The sequence below is a fragment of the Pundamilia nyererei genome, unplaced genomic scaffold, assembly GCF_000239375.1.
Source record: "Pundamilia nyererei isolate P.nyererei 1_Seehausen unplaced genomic scaffold, PunNye1.0 scaffold00055, whole genome shotgun sequence".
Taxonomy (NCBI): domain Eukaryota; kingdom Metazoa; phylum Chordata; class Actinopteri; order Cichliformes; family Cichlidae; genus Pundamilia; species Pundamilia nyererei.
In genome coordinates this window covers 1,946,897-1,973,759 of record NW_005187456.1, presented here as the reverse complement: position 1 = coordinate 1,973,759, position 26,863 = coordinate 1,946,897, and the positions used below count along the sequence as shown (strand labels likewise).

At 41.1% G+C, this 26,863-nt stretch overlaps 1 protein-coding gene across 5 annotated transcripts; it reads right to left on the bottom strand.

Moving 5' to 3' along the window:
* Positions 1-142: 142 nt before the first annotated feature.
* abi3bpa (ABI family, member 3 (NESH) binding protein a) lies at positions 143-26,595 on the bottom strand. Of its 5 annotated transcripts, none has more exons than XM_005733843.1 (23): positions 26,302-26,595; positions 20,283-20,462; positions 20,104-20,172; positions 19,880-20,012; positions 17,937-18,127; positions 17,439-17,482; positions 16,639-16,696; positions 15,609-15,671; positions 15,320-15,415; positions 12,315-13,724; positions 11,815-11,892; positions 11,237-11,419; positions 10,635-10,703; positions 6,352-6,414; positions 5,238-5,360; positions 4,798-4,887; positions 4,485-4,694; positions 3,958-4,063; positions 3,299-3,378; positions 2,727-2,756; positions 2,469-2,627; positions 1,756-1,878; positions 143-1,671 (listed from the first exon to the last, which is right to left on the bottom strand). In XM_005733843.1, exons 1-23 carry the CDS (start codon positions 26,396-26,398, stop codon positions 1,556-1,558), a joined length of 3,771 nt encoding a protein of 1,256 aa, XP_005733900.1. In that variant the 5' UTR covers positions 26,399-26,595; the 3' UTR covers positions 143-1,555. The 5 variants fall into 5 exon arrangements, with proteins under 5 accessions (XP_005733900.1, XP_005733901.1, XP_005733902.1 ...); XM_005733844.1 differs by having other exon boundaries at positions 10,635-10,700; XM_005733845.1 differs by lacking the exons at positions 11,815-11,892; positions 12,315-13,724.
* Positions 26,596-26,863: the final 268 nt, after the last annotated feature.

Here is a 26,863-nt window from a genome sequence, read left to right as displayed (position 1 = left end):
TTACAGCACTGATGCCAAGCGTGCTCATGTGTGCAAAGCTGATGTTGCAATGGGTTGCTTTCTTACTGAAAGAGGACTGGCAAGATCACTGCCAGTCCCTTCTGAAATTCATCAAGTCTGCAAAAAGAAACAACTGTTTTCATTGGTTTGCACATTTATTACAAAGATACATAGATGTATGTAACATATATATTACACCAGACCATTTCCCGATAGGACTGGTAACTTTACCTTAGTCTTCTCCGGTTGAGAGGCAATGACTTGTTACAACCTGTTACGGTGTAGTTAACTGTTCACATAACCTTAAATTGTCAAATAACCTGTTGATTTGCGGGATTTAAAGGTGCTTGAAAGTAACAGGTCAGAAGTTTCTCCTTTATATTACTTTTTTGTGCTAAGTAAAGACTGTACGCGTCTGAAAGTGAAGCCAAAGTGTTAGTGCTTTTAGGCTGCACTTTTTTCTGTTAGCCAACAGGGGGTGAGACCCCAGGATACATTTACGTCTACGACTAAACAACTTCCGCTCTTATACCTTTGACCTTACTTGAACACTCTCATTATGAGTTAATGGTTTAATTGCGAATCTAAAGTCCTTTTTAATGCCATTACACACACACACACCAGTCAGTCTGTGGTGCCCGAGGGAGATAATATCCCTAACTATCCCAACTTTCTCCGTCTGTTTGCCAATAAGAATAAAACACGATCAATTGCTGGAATTATATACAATGCATTACATCACTGTAGCCATATAGGCCACAATTTATTTTAACCTTTTGCAGAGCTATAACAAGAGAACACATTCTACTTGTGCAGTTTCCACTATTATATTTTCACTCTGTAAAATACAGGACAAGCCGACATTAATGGCATCAAGTCTCATTTCTAAATGCTCCCATAGAAATGCTGGCCTGAACCACTGATTATTCTCTTTTACCTGAAATGTGCCACCATCTGTCGGACACTTAATAAACTGTATTGGACACCATATACATATATGAGCGGATGTTTAATACTGTGCAAACTGCAACTGTTAATAATCCCTTAGGGCCAGCAGAAGGTCACTGTGTGTTTGTGTATTTTACAGTCAACCTTTACAATGAACATATGATTGGCACCTGTCTGTATACACATGACCAGTGCGGGCGCTCAATACAAATACTGTATTTTAGTTTATCTCAAAAGCCCCAGCACACACAATTCAATATTCTTGATAAATATTATCATACTTTATATCAAGTTATTACACTTTGGGAGCCAGCTTCCCAACATTTTCTCTTGTGATTAATTGTTTGTTCAACATTTTGGATCACTCCAACTTCTGCATTCCTTTGTCCCTAGGGACATTTTTGATCAAGAAATGCACTCTAGAGAGTTTTGTGACGCCTAATAGTTCTGTAGAAGTCCACGTCCAGGACAGAGGTGTGATTTTAAAGCGCCGTCTACAGAGTCCACGTAAGAAAAGCCCACCTCCCTTCAGGATCACTCAGGCGTCTTTGATGTCCATCTTCTTCCTCACTACTTAGTCCATCCTCCTGGACAGTCCTGTGGGTTCTTACCACTTTCCAGGTATGGGAGTGCCACACTCATACCAGCCTACGTAAGTCGCGTGCGACTTTCCTCCGATCTCTCCAAAGGAAACGGGCTCTTGTCTCAGCGCTCTGTAGAAGCCTGGCAACAAACGGAGGAAAGATGAGACTCTGCTAAATTAAAGGCATTAAATAATCAGCGGTTGTTTACAGCTAACCAAAATACCTTGTCTGCTTGGAAGCTGGTCAGCCAGAAAATGGCTGCCAGTCTTGCCATCCAAGAAAGAATCCACAAACTGACAGTGGTCCTCGCCGTATCCCGTCTGATCCCCTATGTTGTAAAACTTCCCTGCAGTGGAGAATGGAAGTCATTGTTTAGTTACCGCATAACGAGTTAACTCCCAGTTCATTGCAAATGAATTTGAAAGAAAGAGCCAAGAGAAGCATGTGAACCATCGTTCTCTTCTTTGGTGTTTGAATGGTGTGCGATGCGAAGATGCTTTGCAGAACGAAATCTTTTGAGCTTTTTCATGTTTTCTTGGATATGAAGCGTGCTACTTTCTTTTACATTATTTCCATTTCTTGTTTCACATTTATTGCTGTTTTTTATTTTTTAATCAGTTTTGGTTTACCTTTTCTCATTACACAGACATACAAGCAGCTCCTGTGCAGCTGCCAGGTCAATGTCCTCTTAGAATTATGAGGAAACATTTCATTTCCATGCATCAACTTTTAAACTAATCTAATCTACTGCTTCAAATTCATTAACAGACTCATTTAAAAAAAATCAATAATTACATGTTGAGGCCAATTTTATGCTTTTTATGATAAAGAACAGGCTGTACTGCTGTCCAGTCAAGCCGGTTAAGGATTGTGTTTGCAAGTGATTTGTAATGTGATTTGTGTCATTCCTGTTCACTGATTTGTTTGCGTAATTACCATTGAGAGTCTCGCTCAGGTAGATCTTGTATCTTAAGGAGTTGCAGAGCTGGATGCCCACAAACTTTCGGTACCAGGTTCTCTTCACGAACTGCTTTCCATTGCATTCAGAGTGGGCATCAGCTTTAAACGGAAACTGAGTCCAGATGGCATCTTTGCCTGTGGGGTTTGTTCAGAATATCAAGAGAATCTGAAATACTGATTTCTGACTTGTCGAGCTGGCTAAAATATTGTGAAGAGAGGGGGAAAACAAATCACCTGAAACATACTCGCTCACTCGAGGGTCCGCTGCAGACAGGAGGGAAAGTTGTAATGAACAACATCATTAAGACATTTCAGATATAACAGGCAGTCAAATCCAGACTTGCCTCAGAGTGTCTAGCATATTATTTACAGTGTACAACCCCAACAGGATGGGCTTTGATTGCACAAGAGCAGGAGGCCAATTAAGCTAAGCACTCAGCCCTCTGTGTTGTCATTTTGAATTAAAAACATAAGAGCTGATCAACGCAAGGACACATTTCAGCTGCTTAATGAATGGAGCAAATTCAGCTTAATGCTGTGATCACCAGGTGCATGATGTGTTAGAAATGAGCCTCAGAGGACATCTGGTGAGCTTGACAAGCCTCAAGATTTGATCCTTAATCAGCTTGCTCCCCAGTGCCATGCTGAAATGATTAGACTAGCAACCGCCTAATAGTACAAGAGAATTAATGCTAATCACAGCCTGGAATGTAACATGTACAGTGGCATTTACATGCAAGTAATGAGTTTCTTCTGTGGGGGTTTATGGTGGATTTGACCTGCATTAGATGGTCTGTAAAACTTGCCTGACTCTGTGCTAAAAGTTACAGGATCGGAGGAGGGTCCCGTTCCCAGCTCATTCCTCGGTGTTACTGTGAATTCATAACTGAAAAGAAATACATATTAAGGGCAATAATAATAATAATTATATGCTGAAAGATGAAAATAAACAGCAGTGTTTGACAGCTGAGTGTGGGTTCACACTTAGAATAACACACACAGAGCTGATGGTTCTTCCACGTGGTGCGCTCAGATGTGCTGGCAATTGTTCATGTAGCAAACCCAGCCCCAGGGAGGGTTCTGGTGAGCCTTGAGACTCCAGATGCTGAGATCTAATTGAAAACTCAGTGACCCACTCCACCCACATTTCCTCAGTTTTTTGTCTTGTTTTTTTTTTTGGTGTCACTTTGGCCATTTTGTGTGAGCAAAACCAAATGTGACTCACTGCAAGAGCGCAAGAGTTCAGAAGAATCTGGAATTAACTTTAAGTGACGCAAACTCGGAGCACTTCAGTGCAATTTAATATGCCTCTCTTAGTTCCATCAGCGGTGAACTTTATTAATGCAGTCAGGCATTTTAGTTCAGCCGGGCTGTATTTGTTCATCTACAGATTTATATGAACAAATGTGGTGTTCGATCTCAAACGAGATTAAGGATAATATCAGGACGTCTGTGGGGTGCGGACCTGCTCTCTGGTTTGAGATTCTCCACGGCTGTGTGGGTCTGGTTGGTTGTCAATACTGACGTCTGCCTTCCATTCGGGCCTGTGGTGGTGGACACAACTTCATACTCTGAGAAAAAGAGGAAAGGGAGAACTCACATAGTGCTTTTTATTAAAACATTTCACCTGGATCTATTTATGAAATCGTCCCGAAAACAGTGACATATCTTAATAAGAGACACATGAGAACCAGAGGCAGAACACGTGTTTTTGTTGTCGTGATGTGTCACTGGGCGCAGACCTTGGATTCACTTGTTGCACTCGGTTTATAAGACAGCTTAAGAAACCATCTTAATATTTTATAGAACGATCTAGGGTAATATCCACAAGGCCACACGTGGTTAATAAAAAGAGATTACAATGTAGTCTAAACTCTTAATCAAGACTTGCAAACAAGTATAATGAAATCCAGCCACCTCATACAACTCAGGCCACCGGGAGGCAGTTTCAACCTCCGTCCATTCGGAAATGTCAGCCTTTTCTGTGCATACCTCTGGTTTCGTTGTCGGTTTTCTGCCAGTCAAGAATGACAAAGGACGGGCAACCCTCCACGGTGACCACAGTGACGTTGGATGGAGGTAGGCGGGGAGGACCGGTCACATTCTGATCGCTGCCTTCCTCATCGGGGAAGTAAGCGAGGGAGGAGGTGATAGAGCATGGCTCTTCTGGCGGCTTATCCGTCTTGTAGATGACGTGGGGAGCTGTATGTGGGTATGTTAAGAATTTATTTTATTCATGTCACATTAAGACCCTAATTGGTGCTACTAAAGAACTGATTAAATCATTGATACTTTAAAATCTTACCTATAAAGCGTGGGTTGCCCATGCTGTCTACCTCTGACTTAGGCAGGGGCCTGAATATGGAGGAGTTTTCATATATGTCAAAACGGCTGGCTGGAAAGGAAACAGTTTAGAGGAGATGGGGTTAGTTTGCTGAGCCAGGAGTCCCTGGCAGCTCTCCCTCTTTTAATTTTACAGCTTTGGCCCAGGTCAGTGACCAGCTAGCCCAGCACCTGCTCTGGCCTGCATTCAGACTCTTTGTCTGCTTCTTGGTGCTTTTTAAGTTTGCTTTTCTCTTTATCTCCCCACTATACACATCTGCCAGCTGCATCACCGACGCATTGTCTTTGTTAACGCAATGTCTGCAAAACTCATTCAGTCTTTATCCTTTTACAGGGAGGTGATTTAGCATGCATGTGATCATGTTCCTCAGAAGAAACACTGCAAAAATGTGCTGCTCGTACTGTTTAGCGCAGGGGCTGTGGTGGTCGTCTGCTGTTTGGGCTCTTGCTTGGGTCTGGCTGTGACCAGCGGGAACGGCTTCAGGACAGACGCCTTTCCTCCTTGTTTCAGGTCCATGGGTTTATCTGAGGACAGAACAGCAGGAGGAGAGTTCAGTTCTTCTCCCTCATTGTCTGACTCACAGTCACACACAGTTGCAATCCATCTGCTCTGGCCATCCTCACCGAGCAACTCAGTGGCCTTTTCCTGGCTGCTGAAAGATCAGAGATTGATCGTCGAGTAATCTCTCTAGTGTTCTTTAAAGGGGAAAGAGCGGTGCCAGAATGCATACTGCTGAGACCGAGGGTGCCCAGATGCGCTCACATGCACACAAAAACACTTACTTAATGCTCTTAAGTGCATTTATATGAAAACGGTGAGAGAAACTAAGCAGGGAGACAGCTGAGATGTAAAAGGTGAGATAAATACAGAATAATTGCAGTTTTGTGCGTTAGTAATATAATAGATGGCTTACGATGGTGGTTCTCAAACTGTGAAGGACATGAAAGCAGAGCAGCTGTGACTGACTCGGAAAAATAAAAAATAAAAATCATGAATTTAAGTTGAATATATGGTGGGTGTAGCAGGAAAAGGTGTATTTAAAAAAATGCTTTCACACTTGCAAGCCTATTAAAATTTCGTTTTGAAAACATTACACAGACACTGAATAAGATTATTTTACAGGGAAGAGAGGATAGCAAGTGATGCTCGTGCAGGAGATGTAGCAGTTAAGAAGACTTCAAACTTTGGCACTCTGGAAGAAGTTTAAAGCAATAGTTTGGATATCTTTGGAAACAGATTTGAAGATGTTCGTACTGACAGATAAAAAGACTGATATCTGTCTGCTCAGCATGAAACGCAGCATAAAGACATAAAGACTGGACGAAACAGTCTTCCAGAACCTCTCCCTCACTAACTCAAAACTTGATATGTTAGAAAAACATCAGCTTGTTTATCTATGACAAACTGGTACTTAAACTCGAATTGCATTATTTTTCTTCCATACTCTCCTTTAACACTCGGGAGACTCTGAATGTGGGTGAGGTGCAGTTGCATTCACTCATCTGTTGCCCTCACCATGACTGCTAGGCTTTGCCACCAGGTTGGTCTTCTTGTTGCCAGTAACAGAGGGACGCAGAACTGCAAGGAATTGTGGGAAACAGAGTCTCTTTCAGAATAAAATTCACAAGAAAAGCAAAGCAGAATGTGGTCAGCACTGGAGAACAGACACTAAACTGAAAACAAGTGTTGATTAATGTAAGAGTGCAAAAATAATGAAGAATGTCAAATTTCAAAGGGGAGATGGATCAGAGCAGACGTACGCAGAAATACTTGCACTAAAAGAAAATAAAAAGACACATAATACAACATAAACATAATAAAAGCAACAATGCAGCAGCCAGACAGGTTGCATGTGACGTGCCCAAAAGCTTCTTGGTAAAATCCTGCCACAGAGGAGTACCGCAACCTGTAGCTCATGTAAAGTCGGTGTGAAAACTGGAAATAAAAGTTTGAACCACTCATCCTAAAATCTACAGAACTGAGAAGTGAGGAAACAAAAAAATAAAGCCAATACTTAAACCAAGGCAGGCTGAATTCTGGGGTAATGAAGCATTTTTTGACTCATTTCCACTAGAAAAATGTTTGGGATTTGACCATAAAAATGTTCCACAAAGAATGCAAAATAAATAAATAATAATAATAGTAACAATCGGACCAAACAGTGAAATCAGTACCACATCATTTCAGTCTGAGCTGCTTAAATGAACACGAGAAATGAACTGGCTTTTGTGGTTTTGGATAAGTGATCACAAAGAAGTGCAAGGTTCTGTAATGAAAACACCTCAGCTACAAACTGTCAAACTCAGTTTTCTTATCAGGAAGATTCTGCTCTGACTTTAGGCTTTTGCAAAAAGCAAAATCATCCTTAATTAATGTCGTTTTATCACAGAGGAGGTAGAGAAACTCTGGGAGGCTTGACACATAAAAATGCCTTTACGCGTTTCATATTTGACTTCTTTAAAGAAAACCTGCTTTAAAGTTTGTGTTTCATTTCCAGAGCCATTTGTCATCTCTTATCTTGGATATTCATTAATGGTCGCTCTGGCAACAAGATAAAAAATAATTGTCTATATAAAGATGCCAAAAAAACATTTAATTTGTGTTTGTCTGGAGTTGACTTCTCCATGGTCAGTATGAATCAGCGATGTCAGGCAAAACAAACTGAATCAATATGATTAACACTGAAAATATAATCTAGGAGGACATCTGACTCACATGTAGTGTACAGCCATGGTAAAAAGAAAGTACATCGTCATCAATTCTAAGATTTCACATATAAGGACATAATGAAAACTAATCTGGTCCTCAGCAAGTTTTAATGTTATTTCAGTACAACAACATATGACATATTAGACCATGTCATGATTTATTTAACAAAACCTAGTGTGTGAAAAACTAAGTACACCCTTACTGGTTCCATAGGAATTAAGAGGGCCAGTGGCAGCCCAGTGCTGCTAATCATATTCACTTGATTAACTGATCATAAGCATATGTGCACCTCTATAAAAGCAGCAGTGGTTTGCAGGCTGGATTATAAGGCCATTTCCAAATAACGTGAATTCCATTATTCTACAAGGAGAAAAATTATTCAGTAGTAGAAAAGATTGAAGACACTGGCCAATCTTCCGAGGAGTGGATGTCTCAGCAAATACAGCGCAAGGGCAGACCGTGCAATGCTTAGATAAACTACAAAAAAACCAAAGAGCTGAGCACCTCTACAGGTCTTGGTTAACATGTTAAATGTTAAAGTCCATGATAGTACAATTAGAAAAAGACTGAACAAATGTGACTGGGTCAGAAAGGTTGCCAGAAAATAACTCTCCAAAAAGAGCACATGGCAGCACAAACAGCTGATATGAACTGTCAGGCATGGTGGTGGAGGGGTGATGATTTGGACTTGTTTTGCAGCCACACCTGGACTCCTCTGCATACCAAAGTATTCCATCCATCCATCCATCCATGGTCATCCGCTTTGTCCGGGGTCGGGTCGCGGGGGCAGCAGCCTAAGCAAAGAGGCCCAGACCTCCCTCTCCCCAGCCACCTCCTCCAGCTTGTCCGGGGGAATACCAAGGCGTTCCCAGGCCAGCCGAGAGATATAATCTCTCCAGCGTGTCCTGGGTCTGCCCCGGGGCCTCCTCCCGGTGGGACATGCCTGGAACACCTCACCCAGGAGGCGCCCAGGGGGCATCCTTGTCAGATGCCCGAACCACCTCAGCTGGCTCCTTTCGATGTGGAGCAGCAGCTGCTCTACTCTGAGCCCCTCCCGGATGGCCGAACTTCTCACCCTATCTCTAAGGGAGAGGCCAGCCACCCTTCGGAGGAAGCCACCAAAGTATACCAAAGTATTCTAGAGTCAAATATGAGGCCACCTGTCCAACAGTTAAAGCTTGGGCAAAACTGGTTCATGCACCAGGACAATGATACCGAACACAGCAGGAAATCTACAACAAAAATAGTTGAAAAGAAAAGAATCAGGGTGTTGCAATGACCTAGTCAAAGTCCAGATTTCAACCTCCTTATAAACCAATACCTGCAAACTCCAATGGACTGAAGTAATGTTGTAAAGAAGAGCAGGACAAACTTCTACAACTTACAAGTCATAGAGGAAATGATTACTTCCTACAGCAACATACTACTGCTAAAGGTGATTCTGCAAGCTACTAAATTATGCAGTTAGTATTTCGCAAACTGCTTCTGAATTTTGGCATAGTTTCTGTTAAATTAATAATGACACAGTGTAATATGCCATGTGTTGTTGTTCATCTGAGATTGTACTGTATTTCAGGACTATTAGAAATTGACTTGTACCAGATTTTTCCAGACACATGAAATCTTGGAATTGAAAGAGGGCATATTTTGTTTTTACAATGACTATTGTTGTCCAACTATTACCAAAAATAGCCCATAAAATCACTATGTCGATTGGGTATGTGTAATATGAAGAACTGACAGCTCTGACAGCCCTGTCATGGTTAACTGAACAAGAAATGAGCCATCAAGGTGTAAAGTGGAAAGTCAACAATATGTCTACAAAGTGTGTGACATGATGAGAGCTGCTCTACAGTTTCTACAGCAGGTGAGTTTGGTTTGATGTTTCACAATAAAACCACTAAAACACCACATTGAGCCTGCAATATGCCAAAAACATCTGACTCAGATCTGTGATTTAAAACAGCAGCAGCGGTGTGAGCGCTGGTTTCTGTCAGATAACTTCATCTTCTTTAGGGTTAGAATGTGAAAATATATGCAACCAAAACACCAAGATTTACGGTCAGGCCAGACAAATATTCCCAGTGAAATACATACCAGCGTCTCACAACACCGGGGTTATTACTTTTGCAACACACACTCAGATTTCATGTGTTTCATGGATGTGATTCAATAACGGACACGTGCATCCAACTATAAGCACAGCTTTCAAAAACAATTTCAAGTTTAAGTGCCAGTGTGAAACTCGGCTCTATAAAGCTATTGTGGACACGCTCTAATTCTTAGTTTCATTAAAAGCACACACTCTGTACCAGCTGCTAGTGTAGTATGCAAAGCTTTTGATATCAACATGAACAACTTCGTTACTTTATAAAGGCAGGAAGGTGAACTATGTGTAGATGCTGTCCTTTAAACAAAGTCAGTGGGAGATTTTGTGCTTAGATGAGCAGGGCGGCAGGCAAAATAAATGTTCCTTTTTTTGTAGAGTTGCTTCCAGAGAGCCTTGCGACTCCTTGAAGACCTCTGAAACTGTCCAAGTTTCCAGAAATAACACATAACAGCTGTGACATGGGACTGAAGCATTGAACTGCTCTACACAACTCCCAACAACAAGGAGTGAGCAGAGCGCCACCATTAATACATGCGGTCCAGACGTGGTTTGCATTACTATTTGGGATGGATTCAATTATTCTAATTAACTGAGCCTGCCTGGCAGAATGGAAACAATGTGAATCACCAAAAAAAGGGGCAACCCACATTCACCTTTCCCAGCTAGCGCTCTCAGACTAACATAAACCAGTCCATATGTGCTTTAGACTTGGTAATATGAAGACAGTTGTATAATAGATTTCATAATGTGTGGCTTCAGTCTCAGTCAAGTGAAAGCCTCTGGGACTGGACACATCAGACAACACAGACCATGACCAGGAAACACTGTCACATTGACGGATAAGCTGAAAGTCACAGAGCGGAAGTGCATTGTGACAAAAAGCACAGATCAGTGTGATGAAGTGGGATGGGGCGTGACAGTGCCTCTGAGGTTAGTGAGTTAGGAACACTGGAAGGCAATTATCTTGGTTTGTCTTTACCAGATTTTTCTTTGGGCCACACGATACGTCTAGGAGGAGCATTGCCCCTATGATGCGCCCCACTGGCTGCTGGAGGGAGAGAAAGGTCTGTTATATAATGTTTTGTGCCACTGAGGAAAAACATACCAGTACCAAATAAGAAGAAAGGCGAGATATCTGGGTAGTGAACAGGAGCGTATGTTTAAAAGAAAAAGAGATACAGAAGAGAAAGAAGGACTGTGGTGGCTGTCGGCACAGCACTTGTCTTGGCATTGGTGGCGTAAAATGTGATGTGTCCTGGCCAGTGCTGAGGCCAGACTTCCCACCTGGCCAGCGAGAGGGACCGTAAATCATGTTAACGACCCTTATACCATAGACGCCATTGCTGCTCGTGGTAAAAGTGTTAAATACATACCAAGCACATGTGGCAGAATGTGGAGAGGACAAAATTGATTGACTACGGTATGCTCTCACCACATATCGTGTAGCTAAAATCACTAGTCATGAGTTTGTTTATCTTCTTCTGTAGCTGTAGTGTGTGTAAGCGTGCTAAGAGAAGGTAATAACCTGAGGTAGCTGCTTGGAAAAAGAAATAAGTGAAGGGAAAGTGAGTATTCCATTACCGCCAGGTGTGCTGGAACTGTGAGAGGAAGTGACTGTCCTGGATTGTGAGAATGGTCTGGCAACATGATTAGTGGAATGAGAAGGAACCGATGTGCGACGCAGGGTGGTGTTTCTTCCTGCTGTAGGAACAGATGAGCTAATGGGAGAACGAGGAACTTCAGACGACCCGAGAACACCAGGACCTAGATGAGTAGAGAGGCAACTGGAAGTTAGTTAGTTGGGAGCTGGAAGGCTTGACCTAGATGGGATAAATGGTAAAGCATGTACGTGAAAGAGAATGCAGAGGAGCAGACACTGGATGAAATGACAGAGCGCCATAAATGAGATCGAAAGCTAGCCAGACTAATTTGTTTGCGAATGGGCAGGGGTGAGGTGAAGTGTGCTGCACTGAAGATGGAGCCACACATGGAGACAGGAACAACAACAGGACAGGGTGTGTGGGGTGATTGGATGGAGATGGAGATGGGGAAGCAGTGACATTGTCAAATGGTTTGAAATACAACTCAAAGCACCATTCTCTGTGTGGCTTGACAAAAAAGCAGAGATGGTAATGGGACAAACTTGTCATGGTGTTTACCATGATTGTATCTACCAGCCTTCTCTGTAGCCAGGGCAGGTCTTGGTAGAGGCTTGCCCTCTTCTTGTGGACTAGGAGCTGTGTGAAAGAAAACTCACTTTATATCTGGTATAAGATGCATGTGAACATAGTTTTAGTTTTTTTGTTTTTTTGTTTTTTTACAGGGGGCTTACCCTACTACTATTTGCCAGTTGTTGGTTTCAAAATGAATGCATTGACAAAAGTTGTGATCACAATATTTAAGAATTAACTCATACACATGTCATGCAGTTATCCTCTTGGGTTTAACTAAGGTATGGATTACTATCAAAATATGTAACTTACTAAAAGATACATTCTAGCTACTTCTGAGATAAGAGATGTAGAACTCTTTCTTTAAAACAGTTTCTTCATAAACTAATTCCGCCCCCATTAAAAATTAAATAATAACAATTAATAGCTAAGATTTTAATGCTTAAATTGCAGATTACAAATTGTGGATTGAAAAGTAGGGTCTTTACCCGTAGGGACTGCCTGCTTTGAGGTGACCTTGGTGGGATCAGAGTAGGTCCTGGAGTGAGGCTGAAGCCCAGCTTGAGGTTTAGGTTGGGGCTTAGATGGAAGTTGGGGTTGTGACTGGGCCTTTGATGGAAACTGTGGCTTGGTAATGGGTTGAGGTACAACATGGTCCTGGGTATTTTTTGGAGGTTGTGATTTTAAGTGTGGCAGAATTTTTGGTGGAGAGTTTTGCTTATCCCTAATTATTGGCTTTGAATGACTTTTTGGAAGTTGAGTTGATGGGTGAAGCTTGGGCTGCCTTTTTGGTTGAGAGAGTGGTTGGGGCTTAGTTTGGTTCTTGGGCTCGGGTTGTGTTGAGGGTTTGGAATGGGAAGAAATTATGCTTGGTTTTGATGCTGGTTGGATTCCAGATTTGCGCCTGGTACTTACACCTGGCTGTTGTTGTGGTGTCTTTGGTTTATGTGGTGGATTTGGAAATTTATTTTGTGGATGAGGTTGAGGTTGAGTTTGAGTCTTTAGCGGTCTTTTCTTGGTATAGGGAATGTGCTGGGGTATTGGATAAGTGGATTGAATAGATGGCACAGGAGTGGTTTGGGAACTTAGTTGATCTTGTCTCTGAGGCTGTGTCTGGGTCTTATGTTCCTCTTGTGCTAGTGGTTGGGCCTGGCGTTTGGTGTAGGGTGTTGGCTGAGGCTGTGGTTCTGATTCAAGATGTGGTGTGGTTTGAAGATGTGATTGGGGTTTTGGTTTTGTCTGAGGCAGTGAAAGGGGGTGGGTATGCTCTGTAGGCTGGGATACTGCCAGGTGTTGTTGAGGTTGGGTGTGGAGTTTGGGCTGGAATGTTGTTTGGATTTGCAGTTGAGGTTTTGTTTGAAATATAGGCTGGGCTGTTGATAGGGGTTTTGGCTGTGCATGGAGCTTAGTACGGGCTGTTGTGTGGGGTTGTAGTTGGATCGGGACTTTCTGCTGGAGTGTTGTGTGGGGTTGTGGTTTCATTTGAATTTTGGACTGGGGTGTTGTGTGGGGTTGTAGTTTGGTTTGGACCTTTAATTGGGGTGTTGTGTGGGGTAGTGGTTGGATCTGAATTATAGACTGGGGTGTTATGTGGAGTTTTGATGTGGTTTGGACTTTGATTTGGGGTGTTGTGTGGGGTTGTGTCACAGTTTGGTCAGTGGGCTTTGGGAGACGTTGAGCATTAACTCTGGGCTTCATTTGAGGCTGTTGGGGTTTGGGCTTTGGTAGTCCTGAATACTGTTGCTGGAGCTTCAAGTTAGGTTGAGGTTGTACGTGCCCTCCATGATTCTCCACATTTGCCTGGACTACTGGCACAGGTGCCATGGTGGTTGTTATATGTAGTAAAGGATGGAGCTTGGGAGTTAATGGGACCTCAGATCTGGAGAGGTCTCCTCCTCCTGGGTTATGTGAGAAAAAGAAAAGATGCCCATGAAGCCACAGTTGTGTACTGTAAAATTTCAAAAATAATCTTCTGTTCCATTTACAAAATGTAAAAAAAATATATACATTTTTTTTTCATCATCCAGGAAAGACATAAAAGCAAGAGAGCCAACAGTTTAGACCAACTGATGTGCTACTCAGAGCAATTATTGAAAAAAAAAAGAAAACAAGCAACACTGCTCTATGTTTGTCTCATAGGCCAAGTGCAATTTCAATGGCAGATAGAGCTTGTGCAGGTATTATGTGTTATGACAGGAAAGGCTATTGTTGTTAAGTGTGATGAGCATCTAAATTCACTGGTTATGATGACTTAGTGTGGAAGTTTGATAGACCATTCTAACCTGGTTGTTCAATCTAATGAGATGTTCCCATCAATGAGCGAGAATGAAGAAAAAGAGGAAGTCAAAAAAGAAGAGAAGGAAACGAGGAAAACAATAGTATTGTTATAAAGTTTTCCATTTTCACAACTTTATATCTATACACCACCTCAGTGGATCTCAGCACAAACAGTGATGTTAATGCCGTTCAGCTTTGATTCATGGATTTAAACAAAACAAACAACAAAAAGCAGTTGATTTGATCATGCACCAAAGTCTCTGCTCTTTTGGTCTGTACTGCTCCCATTAACATTTAGCATATCCTGAAAACACAGGGAGCTGTGTAGAAAATGGATGTAATTTCGAATTATAGTTAGCCCCTTGAATTAAAGCTACAACTTCAGTAACAGATCAATTTTATCCAATTTTAAACTATGGTGGCGTACACGGCCAAAAGTTTGGAATGATCTCCATTTACTTGAGGAACTGACTATATCCCATTTTGTGTTTCAGTGTCTACCTTCATGGTTTCAAAATACATTTCCAGCACTGTGTTTCTGCAGATCCCTGTGTTTGAGAACATAAATGTAAAAAAGAGGGAACAGACGACAGTGAAATACAGGGAAGAAAAAGGAATAACATAGTTTGTTGAAGTTCCTGTTGGAAGAAGAGAAAAAATTCCATCATGCAGTTTATTCATGCAGATTTCCACTGCCACCAACTCCACTGCATTAAAAGCAAAAGCCTCTAATCATCCAAAAATGGTAATAACCACACTGTGAATCCTGAAATAAAAATAAAGAGTTTAACATACCAACAAAAAAAATGCTAGACATGGAAATACAAAAAACTTTTTAAAAAATACAGTGGATATATCTGAGATATAATTTGGAATATGTATGATATGACTGAAATCAATTTTTTTTGAATGAGCAGCAGTTAATGAGGTTCTCAGAGCTCATTAAAAGTCACTAATATCTCTGGAATATAAAATCGTTTTGGCTTGCAGGCTTGTTCAACTAACTTTCAACAACTGAACCCTGAGAACATCATCAACAATCTCTGCAAGCTTTGTTGTTTTCCTAAAATCCCATGCATCCAAGATCACCCACATTACTGCAGCCCAAACAGCTGCTCATGCAAGTAGTGCAATTCCGTCCATCATTTTACACAATGAGAAATGCTGAAATGAGAGCCATGAAGCTTTTCAAAAAGAACCATGATTCTCTGTTTACCAATTGGCTGTTTGTTGATCACAGCAGGTGCAGGTCCACGAGTAGACAGGGTTTCCTTAGTAGTAGTTGTGGTTTTGGTTGTGGTTGTGGTTGGCGCTAAGAAAAATAGTGTATGTTAGTATAACCAAGAGAAAAGGTATGGGTCTACAACCTGTAGAATGTGCAGGGCAATATTGTTTGTATAATAAAAATTAGCTTTCACGACAGCGATAGAGAAGTCAGTGTCAGACATGAGGTCCAGAGATCTTTCTGACCTCTGAACTCAGTTTTAGGTCAGAAAAATCATTACCAAGAGTCGTCTGTGTGGCTATGTTCCTGGAGAAGGGCAGTCTGCCCCTGGTCTTGTTTTGGACTGACAAGGACAAAGCAGAGATTAAAGTCAAGGAGAGAAAAATGACAATGGCTTAATTTTCACTTCTGAAAAGCGGTAAATGATCATGATTAGTCAGTCATTTAAGAGCAGCAAAATGTGTTTTGAAAGAGTCAGTTCACTAAACGTTTTGCACAAAAATGTTTAGTGCTGGTTTAATCCTCCAATATTAAACGTGATATCTGAGAGCTAAAATTAGGAAATAATTCAAATGTGCATTAATTGATTTTGGTGTCAACAGAAACAATTTGTAGATGCAATGCTGACATTTCATCCCTCTGTCGTATTAATACTCTTTACCGTCTTTTAAAATGTAGAAGTGAATAGCAACCCTTTTGACATTACTGTACACCGCCTAACATTACAACACTCCACACCATCATAATTGCTGTAAAAAGTTAGTTGATTTACCTTATCAAAACTAATCTTTTTAGACTGCGTTCAGTGGAATTGTGTTAAGCATTTGATTATCTTGTTTATTACCAGAGAGATTAATTCATGCTGTGGTATGACAACAACCTCAAACATATAATCACATTAAAGACAAATCACTTTAAGGAACATAAAAAAAGGAGTCCAACGGATGATATCACCCCCACAGAAAATTCTTCATAACTTTATTGAGTCACTCAGGCATTACTTGAAGAGAAAGAAGAGCTGGAAAAGATGGAAAATCCGTGGAAAGTTCTTGTAGATGTTTGGAATACAGTGCTGAGTACTGTTAAAAACTGTACTTTGCATGCCCAGCTAAGTAAAATTATTTTAGAAGCTGGAGGTATATGGGGAAATCCTGTCCACAGAACAATAAATTATGGCTTTATTAATATTTCCAGTGTTAAATCTTAAGGTAGGGGTCAGTGGAAAGGAATTCAAACAGAGATCTCTAAGCAGCAGTAGATTCTGCCTTCTGCATCAAATTCAACTCAGCAGTGTCTCTCTGTTTGCTTACCTGAGGAAGTGAGGTGAGGAAATGAGGGCAAGGAATGGGGACCTGAAGGTACAGGTTTCTGATGGGTGAAGGGCAAAAAAGACATGAAGAAAAAGTGGGTTTAGTCTATGACTATCATAACAGGTGAAAAGAATTAGTATTTGGGCTGTACCGTGTCTTTTCCTTTGTTGCATAATCTATAACCTATGGCCTCTTTACACCATGTCAAGTTGGTAAAGTCCCTAGTGAGACTCTTGTTATTCAAAGCTTTCCTTTAAGGGCAAGTCCTGAGGCTAAATCTCAACAGCTGTGCTGTTTTGTGAGATTGGCATGATAGAGCAGAGCCGCGCTGTTAGAAAATTTGTGCCACTTTTCTTTTCTGAACTCTTTTCAGCATTATTATCCCTCCTCCCTTGTGCCTCCAACTCATCTCCCTTTTTTTTAATCCCCACTCAAGTTAGCTGTAGCTGCAGACTGCTCTCTTTGGCTTGACTGCTCTCTCAGTCCTGGCTGCATCAATGCCGTTTCCATTCAGCAGTTGGATGGAAAATTAATGAGGCAAACAACCCTGAGAATAGCATAAGCTCACCAAAGTGTACAAGGACTCTAAAGCAGATTGCCCGTTCCAAATGCACAACCAGTTCCTTTTTGTTTTCTTTGATAAATGGAAGTATACCTGTGCCATTTCATTACACACACTTGTTTACTGCAATACTGAGCCTATTCGACCTCTAGTAGCACGTGTATCCACATAAAAATAGAATAAAACACTGAATATTTAGGTTTGTTTCAATAACAAACTGGCTGTGTCCATTACATACCGCAGGGCTGACTGGAGGCCTAAAGATTTTCCTGATGACCTTCTCTAGAAACACAAGAGAAGAATCAGTAAATAAGTGACTTCAGTGGAAGAAACAATGTGAAAGGAAAAAAAATGGTTCGATTCAGTAACTGGAAATGCAGTACTGCACTGTAGCCTTGTCATGCTCACATAATCGGTAAAGACTGAAGCCCTATCTACACATGCACTGCAGCCCTGAAGTCCTCTAGTCTTTAACAGAGCAGATTTTGGGATTGCACATGTCAGACTGAATGCTGAATTGTCTTTAACCTGCTCTCAGACGACGAGACAACCAGATTCTTATGACTCTGTTCTTATACGAGAATGAGTTGTAGCATTTGTCCCAGAAATTTCTACCTTTTTCCTAGCACTACCTGTCAATCCATGTTTTTATTAAGATGTTAAAAGAATTGTAGTCAGATTCGAGGTATTTGCTACAGAAGGTGATAATATGGCTAAGCAAAGAAGTCAAACTTGCCTTCGACTCCTGGCATGCTGATGTTGTGAACAACCGGCCTGCTCCACACACCGGTGCCATCCTTAGAATTTGGCTGGACACCAAACTCATAGACTGTGTTTGGCTTCAGTTTGTCAATGACTGTATCGCTTGTTGGACAGGTCTGGTAGTTCCACTTCCTGTTCTTCTCACGGTAACGCACTGTGTAGTGTCTGAGAACAAGACACAGAACAAACAGAACAACTCACACACAATGCATCCACTAATGATCACATCTGGAGGCATGATGCAAGAAGTACAAGGAGAATACGATGCTACTGTTGTAATATTTTTTCATTTTCTTTTTAGCGAAACCTCGCGTGCTAACGATGCTGTCAATTAATTCCATTTCATTAAGCAAAGTGACAAACGAATCTTTCCATGCCACGTTTCCATTTCTCTTGGACTTCCCTTGGCTACATGGGGCGCCTTGAACCCATCTTCTTAAAAGATGGAGTCAAAATCAGAAATCCCTCTGAAAATGGTTCAATCAAATTTATTGCTGTGTATCGCTGCCATCATCTGAACTGCACAGTGAGGTCGTGATTTGACTTAACTTGAGTCTGTGGCACAACTTAGTTTCTTTCCTTTCCTTTAACAGAACCAACAAACACATGGTTATTAATCTTTATATAAGACATACATATGAAAATAATATTTAACCACTGGAAGATTTGTTGCAAACAACAGAACCGTCACTTTAAAAAAAAGTAGTACTTCATCAAACACAATCTGTGTCACAGATTGTTGACTCCTAAACACCTGTGTGCACAGGCTGCCCTGGATCCACTGCTAAGTAACACGAGAGGCTTCAGGGACTCATTTACTGTTTGTGCACTTATTCCAGACTCTCTGCAGCAAATGTGTGTGTGTGAGAGGATAGAGATTGGACAGAGAAAGATTTATTCCACCAGCTGTTACTGAGCTCATCGTAACAACAGTACAGCATTGGTACAAGAAAATCTCAAAACCCTAGACTGGTACTTTAGGAAAAAAGTACAAGCATTTAGTCTAGTTTGGCTGCAGTGACAGTTATGCCACTGGTAAGCAGTAATATATTGCAAGCAGTAAAAGGGACGGGTGCATAACATATCCTTAGAATAACAGATGTCCTCATTCACTTCTGAGGAGCTGGGTCAGTGGGATTGATAGCAACAACTGCACAAAGCTCAATTGAATACTCCAATTTGCTTTTGTGACTTCAAAACCTCTGAGCTGGCAAACATAACACATTTTTAAAATCACTCCAACTAATACCTCCCAAAGATGGATATATCTGATGTCTATGTGATATAAACATTCAAAAATTCACCACAAACCTTAAAAAACAATAAAAACAGCAACACACTCCGTATAGCCCCATTCATAATGAAGGTTCTCTTAAATTATTCTTAAACAAATTCAGCAAAACTTTTTTTTAAATTAAAAAACTGTTCATTTGACATAGTTATAATCAGGGCGGCACATAAGTGGTCCGCAGGTGCGCATTCGCTGTCAAAATAAAAGACGCACCACCAGATAAGAAGTTGGAACGCGCGTTTCCGTACACAAGATCCGTAAATTCCGAGAATACGCGCTTCTTTTGCGGTGGAGGAACACCAAAGTAATTGCTTATGGAGCTTGCTTCTTCGACATCTTTAAGAGTTCTGAACAAATGTGTGTCCTCCTCCAGAACATCTTATGTACGCAAACGTGCGTTCCAACTTCTTATCTGGTGCGCGTCTTTTATTTTGACAGCGAATGCGCACCTGCGGACCACTTATGTTCAGCCCTGGTTATAATGTTGCCAAACTGCCAAAATTAAAAAAACAGACTAAATGATAAGATATTAACATTATATTGTGTTTATATTACCAAAGTCACAATGGTTCTGTCTCATTTTTTAAAGAAAAGCCTGCTTTGCGCAATGACACATTTAAACTCACCCATCCTCCAGACAGTCATTCATGATGTTGCCTTCATAAGGGGTTTTCAGCAGTGTCCCCCAGGACAGAAGAACTGAGGTTGGCGTCACCGACCCAATGACCAGGTGCAGCGGCTTCTGCAATTCCACTTTACCTGAGAAAAGGTTTGCATCTTACTAAATGTGTAAAAAACACTTTCAGCAAGTCACATTGGTGATAACTTCCTTTGCTTTAAGCAGACATACCTGTGCACTGCTTCTTCACCTCGTTAGCAGGAATAGGCTGGACAGCTATAAGGTACTTGGGCTCAGCATCTAAAAGCAGAAGAACAAACTGCAGGTTATATTTCCTCTGAGCCTCAGCAGCAAACACAATGTATTGATGAACACCTGGTCCTGCAGGGCACATCACCAGGCTTTCTTACCAAACTCTGTCTCATATGGTTTTCCATCTTCTGGCAGCTGAATGAACTGTTTGGAGAACATGCTGCCGCCGTATCCCAGGATGTATCCCTCCAGCCTGGTGTCAGTGTTGGGACGCAAAAACTTCATCACAATGGTGTCTCCTGTGGTGCTGATGCGGACTTTCATGTTTTGGCGTCTCACTGAGGAAGCAGCATCAGATTTATGTATTTTCTTTTACATTTTCTTTTGTTTCTTTCTTTTTTCTGCAGAGGTACAAAAACTGTCATTTTCAGTACCTACACCTTCTCAGACTTTTCTGCTGTCCACTACTTCAAAAGCAACAAAGTAGCAAGTACAGTAAAAGCAGAGATTTGTCTGGTTGAAGTTCAACTGAGGTATAAGACAATAGTTGTGATTTCTAAGCAGGCACATGTCTGCTTGCTTTCCAAATTGATAAGAACATTATTGTTTTCTGCAAACTACAAACATCATAAACTGCAGCTTGTTGCAGTGATCAAGGACTTTGAAGTGCTCTGAAGCAGCTTTTAAAAACAGCAGTGCATATCCAATCTTTGATCATTTCAGATATCAAAAAAAAAGATCAGCAAAGCTGGAACATTCTTGTCTTGATTTGAAAACTGGCAAACACAAACACAAAGAATACAGTCCCAGTCAGATAGGACAAATGCTAGATGAGAACAGGCACTAAAGAGGAAGAGAGCTTCCCCAGAATGCACACCATGGCTGTATTTTCATGGTGACCTAGAAGAAACCTTCAGCGCTGACACGTCCCATGGAAAATGATCTGTCTTGGCTTTAAAACAATCTGCTTATCTATATTAAATGGTGTCATAAATTCCTGAAAAGTTGGCATCATCATGAAGTCAAGGAAAAAGGAACTCTCCGTGTCTTCAAACACAATATGTGGAAAAGTTTGTTTACCTTTTCTCATTATTTGCCTCTGTCATGTGGCCTGTCACACTAGCCAATAACTAGGAATGCTAACAATTAGCCAATTTACAATAGGAATACTAATAAACATCAGAGAACTGAGACAAGTGCAGCTGCTCCAGGAGTGTGACTGACCCTTGCCTGATGCACATGTAAAGCAAAAACACCAGTGCACACTTGGATAATACGCTGTGAGCAGTAATGATGGAAAGACTGTCAGTCTGCTTTAATTCAGTGACGTCATCCTCTGCATCTTTAAATATTTTTTTGCAGTGGATCTCACAAATGAGCCTACATGCACTAAATTGCTCATAGTCTACAAGGTTTAAAACAACGGGCTTTCTGCTTGGATTACGACTTGTATCATAGTCTCCACAGCACATGTCCTTGGCTCATATTTCAGTTAAATGAAATAGTGGAACTTTGCAGGAGGAATACTGCCAGGAAGCAGCCAAACGCCAAAACAGACACTGACAGTGAAAGAGGGGGAAGCCCTGGATTTGAAAAATACCCTTATGCTTTTCCAGCGATGTGTTTCCTATAAAATCTGCATTTGTTTCGATTCTCACATCAGTATTTCCGATAAAAACAAGAAACTGGCGCAGGGTGAGATGGGCTCAGAGTGCATAAAATATTAGGAAACTTCTGGCAACACGTTTCAAACTCCAGAACAAGCAAACATCGAATCTGCCCCATGACAACCTGCCCAAAGCCCGGTCATCTGGCCCATGCAACGCTTACACACTGTTAAGGCTTATCTGTATTTCCAGAGAAAAATGAATAAAGGTTTAGGAATGAATCCAGTCAAAGTGCTGACAATAAATCAAGTACAGTGAAAAGGAAAAGCACTAATGTTCAAGCTGTTTTTACACATGAAATGTAACTTTTACTTTTACGTTTGCTGCTGTAAAATACTTGTTTTGATTTAGGCAAGGGTGTAGCCCGAATAAAGCAGAGGGGGGCAGGACACAGGACAGCCACTCACAAGACCATCATTACCTGTGCTTCTCTTAAATCAGAGCAAACCATCATCACACAAAGACCTGGCAAGTTATGGACCATTTAATGTCAAACAGTGTGAGACATTAGTGTTCTCACATGCACCTAGAAGAGTTCAGAGCTGAAATTAAAATCTTACCCCTAATAACCAAGGATGGAGTGCTGAACAGGCCAAAAGGAGGGTCAAAAAAGGGAACCAAAACAACAAATTCATTTTTTCCTGTTTAGATCTGTGACCTGTTACAAAAGCGTGCTGGAGGAGCTTTTGCAGCTCTGCCCATGGGATCAATAATAAGAGTCGCATAATCGGTCCATGTTAAAGCTGGAGAGTGGGACTTTTGTATGAACATGAACCTTTTGCCATATAAGTTAACCCGATGTTGATTAATCCAGCACTGAGTAAATCTCTTGGCAATATCCTAGAGTGTTAAAGTATCATTTCTGTGCTGGTACGCCAGTAGGTATTTCACTTCAGCGAGCAATGATTAGTTTGCCTTAGCTGAAGGAGCAGACCAACACACGCATAGCATGCTACACCAGCTAGGAGTATGGTGGAGATCATGGCAGAAAGACTTAAGGAAACATTGAAGAAAAGCTTGTGATATTAACCCTTTAAGACCTACCATAGAACCAAGTCCGCCAAAGCTTATATTATATTTTTACATGTTGTGGAGCCATTTTTGGGAGCATTTCAAGTTGATATACATCAATACAACCATTATAGCCCAAATTTTAATAATATGTATGCATTAGGTGCATAGTAATTACATAAATTGCAAAAAAGTGCAATAAACTACAGAAAATTTGAAAATCGTTTTTGTTTTTTTAACATATATTTCTAGTTAGAGAAATTTAAGAGGCTTATCCCTCAAAACTGTAAATACAAAAAAGTTGCACAAAATAGTTTCCCACCACAGGAAATTTATTTCGAGTGTCTTCATAGTTTTATTTTTGAAATACACCAATTTTTATATACTGCAGGAAAAACAAAAATAAATATTATAGTGCAAATTTGCAAGAAACAGCATATGCATCAAAATAAACTATTTCCAGCAATGTAATATGAGTCCTAAGCATCCCAGAAACAACACAGAAAGCCATGAAGTCAAACATAACTTTTAAAAACACCAGTATAGGCTCACAAGGCCCTGATGGTAAAAAACTACATTTCCGCAAAATGGTGCCACTTCCGGTTTCGGGCAGGTCATGGCGGGCATGTGATGGACATAGGAAACAGCTGATCAGATCGGCAAAGCATGTTTCTGGAATATTATGTCTTTGTCGCTGCAAGTGCTTTTTATGCAGTTTTTGCAAAGCTATATGTGGAAGGAAACCGTGACTTAGGACAAGCTGATGGCATAAGATGTAAGTACAACTCCTCCGGTTTCATATGCAAAAAAAATTATTGCGCTAGCTTACGTGGTTGCAGTGCTACCGGGATTTAAAAATAGTTACGCAAAACGGAGCGTGCCCGCTCCAACTGGCTTTAAAGGGTTAAAAAGAAAAATCCATGTTCTGAGGAAGGATAGGAGTCTGAAAACGATAACGATCAATGCTGAGAAGAAGAGAAAATGTCATAATTGCAAAAAGAATGAAAGAAAACTGATTTTAAAAAGCTGCTACTATGCCAACCTGTTTTAATCAGTTTCATCTGTATGTTGCACACACACAAACACGCACTGGGGGGTGAAGCCCATTCATCACTGAATACTGTATAAGCACATCAATCATAACACTGGGAGTTGGCCTATAAACTTGTCGGATTATGCAATAAACTTTGCCACATCACACAACAAACAATTCGGCTCGTAGTCACCCTGGACTGATATCAAGACAACGTAATCCTGCTGGCTGGATATAGAGAAACACCCTCAAATGGGAAACTTAATCTTGGCTCTGCAGAGAGGCCGTGTTGGATCACTGATGGATGATCCTGCAGTGAAGAGAGTAGGTTAATTGGGTTGTCAGTTGCTCTCTTAAGCTTCAACCTGAGTGCAACGTGATATTTTTATGTTTGGTCATTAAAATTAAACATTGCAACATGGATCTGCATAACATATGGTTTGTTGGCTTTAAAACATTATGATTAAATGTCTGACATTATCAAACTACAAATCTTCACCATGAGCAGCCCTCTCTTGATTTAGTAGATTGTACTAAATGAGAACAAATAGACTGACTTTTCCACTCATGCTGATTTGAGAACCAATGGATGATAAATACAGATGCAAAACCCAACACAACCTCCCCATAAAAACAAATCTGAAGGAGGCCACGAGGCTTGTTTTGTTTTCAAAATGCAATGGAAAAGAAATGTTGCTGTCTTTGTTTGAAGTAGTTTTGGTGGATGGAAGTGACACAGAACAGTGGTTTCATGTTAGTTTGTCTTGAGTCAGAGCAGCCGAACACCACAGCCAACCAAATTTCAATACAATGCTTGTGATTATTGCTCTGAAGCCCGCGTTAACTATATAGACAAACATGATATCCTTCCCAGTATCCTCTGATCTGGTGTAGAGTATTTTGGCCTCTCAGATTTCTGTCCTGGAAGTAAAGACGTAGAGAGACTTGGCTTCCTCTTCCTGTGAGGACAGACAGATGTTTTATGGAGCTTGGTATAACAGTCACTTTCATGTAACAAAATGGAGTGTTAACATTTCTCAGAGCCCCGTGCCAGCCAAAGCAGCAGGTGTTTGAAAAACTGACCTATAATGGCTCTAATGAGAACCACTCCAGACCAGGATAATTCAGCCCAGAGAATATCTACTGTAATTCAGCAGGAGACCGTACCTTGCAGCCTAGCAGCAGATAATTGTGCCTGGAATTTGACTCCTGCTTTTTACCCCAACTTTGGCTTCCATGCAGGTCTCGCCGCGCTCACATTTAATATCCCCCCATGTCAGATTCAACTGCAAGGAACAGCTGTTTTCCCTTGTTCCTATGGCGTAGCTCCATCTCGTCCTTCACCGCCTTTTCTCCATCTCTGCCATCCTGCATGACTCAATAGCCATCCTTCCATCAACCTGATCCTCTTTTTAACTTCCTAAAGTGCTTTGAATTCATCTTTCTTGTCCTCTAATCTTGTCCACTTTCCTCTCTCCTGCCATATTTCTCTCTCATTAATCTCCACATTGCACGAGGCCATGTTTGGTCTGGCACAGCTGCAGTTAGCATCCTATACAATATATTGTCCTCAAGTGGGATAGTGGTAAATAATTTTAGCATTAGCAGAGATTTAACTCATTCAGATACAGATGGGAAAAATGTTTAAGAGCACAAATGCATAACTAAGAATTAAAAGCACTGTAAAGTAGACTGACATCCATATATTTTGCTCTATCTGTCAGACAATAAAGCAAACTAATTTTGCAGCAAACCAGGTTTTATCTTTGGTCCAAGTAGAACGATACAGACATTTACCCCTCTGTTCCCATAGCATCAATACACACAGCCCCTTTCATCTAGCTGCCAAAGCTGCACACTGAGATTTGTCTGTAAGCCAACTTCAGTGAGCAGATTACACACTGGAAGCAGCCTTTATTTTCACCAACTCCAGCCCTCTCACCCCAAATCACTTTTCGTACCATCCAAATCTTTAAAGGGCACCCAAGTTTTAGTCACAAAATACATCAAGGCTATGAAGCACGGTCTCAAAGTTTGCTTTACTTTGTGTGTGTACTTTGGTATCTGGATAATTACATAACATGTAAAACATTTTCGTGTTTTTCCAAGAATGTTGCAAGAATCAAATTAGACATAAGACTCAATACACGGGGTGGTGTTGATGAGTTGGAGACCTCAAGCTGATTTTTGTAGATGTCAGAGTGGAGGCACTTTAGCAAAAAAAATTTTCGGTCAGCAGGTTTTTTAAATCTGAAGAGTCTGTATGTATTTAATTTTAAGTGGTGTTTTCAGGGAGGCTGGTAATCTGGTGATCTTAAACTATAGAAGGAGAACTACAATGAAGAAAACCACAATGATCACTCATTAAAATATGTAACAAATACCTCACTTGTCATGCAATCAGTAGTTTCCCCCGTCGCTGATTTTTAAGCACATGACAGTAAGACAAATGCAAAGACCACCTACCTCTGACCGCAGAGGGACCAGACAGAGCTATCCTAAAGATGAAGACTGCAAGGATAAGGGCTAGAAAGATGTGCGAGTGCTGCTGCATCTTCATCATCTGCTGATGTCGGCTCTCAGATCTGCAGTGATCTGAATGATCTCAGAGATCTCACACCACGAGTGAGTCAAATAAATGCTTTCACTGATTTGGCAACAGGTGGTTGAGTGAAGTGTCTGCTGCAGAAATCAGGCTAGACGTGTCCGAGTGGCTGGATACTTGTCTGAGCTTCTGGTTCTCGGGACTAGTGCTGTTCCCTAGACTGGACTTCTGGATGCAGCAGGCTGCTCCGGCACCATCTATACCTCTGGATCAGAGGGAGGGGACAGATGGAGCAAGACCCACCCACTCTCCTCCTGCTGCCCCATCTCTCCTTTCCCCCGCACTCTCTCGTTTTCACACTCTTTCCCTGCAAATGGAGAGGAGGTTTTCTCCAAGCCACCCACCCTCCACAGCCTTGTTTTCTTTTCTTAGATCATTATGTTGTGTCCCCATTTCTCCATTTGTTACCTCGTCACTGTAAAT